Source organism: Miscanthus floridulus, chromosome 7 (assembly GCF_019320115.1).
Source record: "Miscanthus floridulus cultivar M001 chromosome 7, ASM1932011v1, whole genome shotgun sequence".
Lineage (NCBI taxonomy): Eukaryota > Viridiplantae > Streptophyta > Magnoliopsida > Poales > Poaceae > Miscanthus > Miscanthus floridulus.
The window spans coordinates 134,683,225-134,687,985 of NC_089586.1; the positions used below are offsets into that span (position 1 = coordinate 134,683,225).

Sequence of the window (4,761 nt, forward strand, 5' to 3'; positions counted from 1 at the left end):
TCGAATGTTTGGATGTCAATTAGGAGGACTAAATATGAGATAATTATAAAACTAATTGCATAAGCCGTGACTAATTCGTGAGACGAATTTATTAAGTCTAATTAATCCATGACTAGCATATATTTACTGTAGCATCACATTCGCTATTCATGTATTAGTTGGACTTAATAGATTCGTCTCGCGAATTAGTCACGGCTTATGTAATTAGTCTATATTTAATACTCCTAATTAGTATCAAACATCCGATGTAACATGAATTAAAGTTTAGTCCGGGGGATCCAAACACCCGTGACCCACCTCCGGAGTTGCAGTCCCGACCGTATAACATAGTCAGTTGTGACTAAATATAGGATGCAATCCTATAGTATTTGCTTTTTACGAATTCTGGATGCATTATTTCGGCCTTAAACAATTTTAAATAAAAGGTGTTTGAACTGCAAAGTTTAGATCTAGTCGAGCACCACAACATTGGTTTAGGATGTCTCTCCATCCAATGTCATTTGATTTTTAAAAATATATATATATATAAGAACTTAAATCAAAATTTGGGTCCCTAAACAATTTTAAATGAAAAGTCTTCAGCAACAAAGTTGTTAAATCTCTTTGAGCTGTACTACTTTTATATAAGGTTTGTCTTTGTCCGACTTAATACGAAAAAGTTACGATTTTTTTGCTACATCTTTTCTTAGAGGTGGGTCATACTTATGACTGTCTCTAGAAATCGATTTGTAGTGACGATGAGATGCTCGCCGCCTCTAGAAATGCCTCTGTTTCTAGAGATGGTTGGAAAGCCTAATTACCTCCACAAACTATCTTTCTAGAGGCGATTCTGTTCCCAGCTGTCTTTGAAAATAAAAATACAATTTTAAAGGCGGCTAAAAATAATAACAGTCTCTAAAAATATAATTTTAGAGATGGATGGTCGGTGAATACCATTTAAAAAAATAATTATTGATAGAGCCGTCTGAACAAGGAGGAGAGACGCCCTATAAATATATGTTGCTGGAGATGGCCAACGCAATGCACTTGTTTCTTGTAGCTAGGTCGTCGTAGCGGCATAACTATGGCTACCACGGCAGCTAAGGACCCGATGAGCATCCGCGTGGTTAGCCGCCGGCTGGTGAAGGCCTCGGACGCTTCCATCCAGCCGCATGTTTTGTCCCTCTCCAATCTCGACCTCTACGTCAGCGACTCACAAATCGGCACGCTGTGCGTCTACCCCAACGCCGGCGGCGGCGGCGGCTTCAGCCCCCGCATTCCCACCTTGTTCGAGGCCCTCTTGCCGTCCTTGCTCAACTACCTGTACCCATTCGCCGGGCGCCTCGTCACCAACCCAAGCTCGGGCCTCCCCGAGCTCCACTGCCACAACCAAGGCGCAGAGCTTGTGGTCGGTGAGGTCGGCGTCGCCCTGGGGAGCCTGAACTACGGCTCAGCCAAGGACTCCCTGAAGAAGATGGTGCTCGCGTTCCCCAAGGACGTCCTCCTGTCGGTGCAGGTGCTGTCCTTTGCATGCGGGGGCTTCTCTGTCATGTGGTGGATAAACCACCTCGTCGGCGACGGCCACGTGGGCGCCACGATCGTCAATACGTGGTCCCGGCTCGTGCGAACCGGAGAGATCGACGGGGGGCCACTCAACCATGACCGCTGGGTGTTCCGGCCCCGCAGCCCGCCGTGGTACCGCGACTCCGTCGCGGCCATCTTCACGACGTACGACGAGCGGCGCCTGCCCAACGCCCTGACGGCAGATGCCAGCTTGGTGGACCGCCTCTACTACGTTGAGGCGAGTGACATCGCCGCGCTGCGCGACAAGGCGGCGAGCACCACGGGGGCCAAGCGGCGGCCGACTCGCGTCGAGGCGCTGTCCGCGTACCTGTGGAAGGCGCTGGCCGATGTCGTGGCCGCGTCGCCCCGCAGCGCGCCCAAGGAGCATTGCCGCATGGGGTGGTGGGTGAGCGCGCGGCGGCGGCTCACGGCACCTAAGCTCGCCGCGGTGATGCCCAACTACCTGGGGAACGTAACGACCTATACCCTGGGCGACGCGCCCGCGGAGGAGGTGACGCGGAAGCCGCTGGCGGAGGTGGCGGCCATGGTGCGGGACGCCATCACGTCTGTGGACTACGACGAGTTGGTACAGGAGATGGTGGACTTGGTGGAGGTGCACAAGGCAGAAGGACTGATGGAGGCGACCCTCATCGGCGTCGGCGCCCCGACGCTGAACCAATCGATGATGACCACGTTCCCGCACGACGCCGATTTCGGCTTCGGCCAGGCTACGATGGCGATGCCCGTCGTCTCCGCAGATTCCGTGAGGTTTTGCGCGTCTTTCCTATCTGTCATGGCGCGGCCCGGAGGCGACGGCTCCTGGCTCGTCAGCGCCTACATATGGCCACAGCTGGCGGCGGCGCTGGAGTCCGACGGCATCTTCAAGCCTCTCACGGCGGAGTATCTGGGTCTCACTCTCACCCAGCAGGAGCAGGACATGTGAACTCAGCTCCATGGAATCTGCTCTGTTTTTGTTTTCTTTATTCTTTCGATTTCATCGCGTGCTTCCTTTGTTTTTCAGTGAGCTTTAATTCTGTCTAGTACTGTACTTTGTACGCGAGACAAGACTCTCTGGTCTTTGGCGATATATGTGCTAAATAAACATTAACTCGCCATATATACCCTTCTATAATAATGTAAAAGTTATTTCTCAATGAAGTTTTAAATGTTTTACTATTTCTTAGTGGATTCAGATTTTCTTTTTGAGTAGCCTATATATATACTACGAAACAAGCAACGCTGCCAGTTGATTTGGAATCGACCGCTGCTGGTTCGTGGCTTCAATGTACAACTGCTGAATATGTCACCGACCAATAATGATAATGTCACTACCGGTTTGGCAATGATAACGCCAGCGGACCCGAAATTTTATTCAATAACAGCTTATCTGAACATACCGTAGCACGTGTTTCGTCAAGAAAAAAGAGAATTACACGACACCCCTACAAGAGAACCCTCATAATGCATATTATAGACCACCAGAGCTGTGGTAAATGACGTGGAACAAACTAGAGCAGCAAGAAAATGTGCTAATTTTTTTTTGTATCTTAGCCTTTTTTTTTTGCAAACTTTTCATATTTAGACCCCCTGGGCGTCTTATTTTCGTTTTTGGACCCAAGGAGTCGACGCCGTGGCGTTTTTGGACCCAGGGAGTCGGCACCGTGACCCACGGCGCCGAGGTAACACGTCTCTTCGCCGTGGGCCATGGCGCTGAGGATCGAGGCCCCTGTAGGCGTGGCTGCCTATGTGGCGTCGACACGGATCTTGGCGCCGAGCTCGGCGTTGTAGATCTTAGCGCCAAGATTGGTATCGTAGATCTTGGCGCCGAACTCGGGGTTGTAGATCTCAGCACCGTGGGTCTTGGCACCGAGGTCTAACAAACTGGCACACTCGGCGTTCTTTCTCTCTCTGTTTCTCCTTCTCTCTCATCTTTTCTCTTTCGCGCATCACCGCTCGCCCGCCTCCCCACCCACCTCGGCGCCACCTCCCCGCGCCAGCCGTGTCCCCTCTCCTAGTTGTCCTCAGTGCCGCCTCCCCACCATGTAGACGCCTCGCCGCCCGCCTCCACCTGCTGTCCTTGCCACCACCTAACCGCTCCTATCCCCTTCTGGTAGGCCACAACTAGTCTTGGCCGCTAATGGTTGTGGCCGCCATTGGGCATCGCCTGGATGAGGGGTGGCCGAGTGTGGCCAAGGACTAGCCAGCATGCGGGAGGAGGCACCACGGCTAGAGGACACTACTACAAATTTTATTTTAGGAGATAAGACTTTGGATTATAACAGAGGCGAACACAAATAGACATTGTTTCTATTAATGAGAGGAGCGCCTACAGGAAAGGCTTGCTGTCGACAAAATATGCTCGGCAGTCCACCGAGGGATATCCCGCGATGGTAGATTTGTCGGTGGAGGTGCGCATAATCAAGAACCAGATGGTGACACAAGGCGCAGCGACAGCGATTTAGACAGGTTCGGGCCGTCTAATCGACGTAATACCCTACGTCCTGTGTCTTTGGTGTATTGTATTAAGATGTAGTAGATAGATCTTGATGGATTGTATCGGCTAGGGGACCCCTGTCTCTCCTTATATAGTCTGGAGGGGCAGGGTTATAAGTAAAGTATCATATTTGGTACTATACAATGTCTTGCGGTGCACGCCGAGTAGCGCCGTGCACGCCTTGATCTTATGGGCCAGGCCACCTATGATGGTGTGGCCCATGTCTTGTCATGAGGATACCGGGGGGCATACCCCCACAGATAGTCCCCGAGCCTGACAGTAGGTGACGTAGTCGCGTGGTGCTAGGGTCAGAAAGTAGAAGACCGGCCGAGCAGGCAACCAGTCCCCCGGCGTAGCCTCGAGATGAGAACAAGCATATTTACCGCAAGGTGAAGTGTGTCCACTTAGTCTTCGAGCCTGCTAGAAGATAAAGAATGAATCTTGTAGCAGGGTCAAAGAAGTCTGAAAGCTTGCCGACATCGTCTGACATGCGCGTATCAAGACCCCAGACGTGCTGCCCAAAATCAGCACCCTGATCCGAATAGCATGGAGCAGCTTGATAGCACATCGACGAGACGTAGCAAGATCCGACCACCAAGTGAGCACCGAGGAGTCCCCAGCGTCGCTGGCGATGACCGAGCACCGAGGAGCGAGGAGTCCCTAGCATTGCTGGTGATGACCGAGCACCGAGGAGCAAGGAGTCCCCGACGTAGGCGGCGATGTTT

The 4,761-nt window shown here is 51.8% G+C and overlaps 1 protein-coding gene across 1 annotated transcript; it reads left to right on the forward strand.

Annotated features, from left to right (window-relative positions):
- Nucleotides 1–1,063: 1,063 nt before the first annotated feature.
- On the forward strand, nucleotides 1,064–2,485 carry LOC136466354 (putrescine hydroxycinnamoyltransferase 1-like). Its single transcript, XM_066464719.1, has one exon. The coding sequence runs from the start codon at nucleotides 1,064–1,066 to the stop codon at nucleotides 2,483–2,485; it is 1,422 nt and encodes a 473-aa protein (XP_066320816.1).
- Nucleotides 2,486–4,761: the final 2,276 nt, after the last annotated feature.

Bases quoted from the DNA above. Each gene is read 5' to 3' on its own strand.
- LOC136466354 (XM_066464719.1), top strand. From the start codon at position 1,064: ATGGCTACCACGGCAGCTAAGGACCCGATGAGCATCCGCGTGGTTAGC.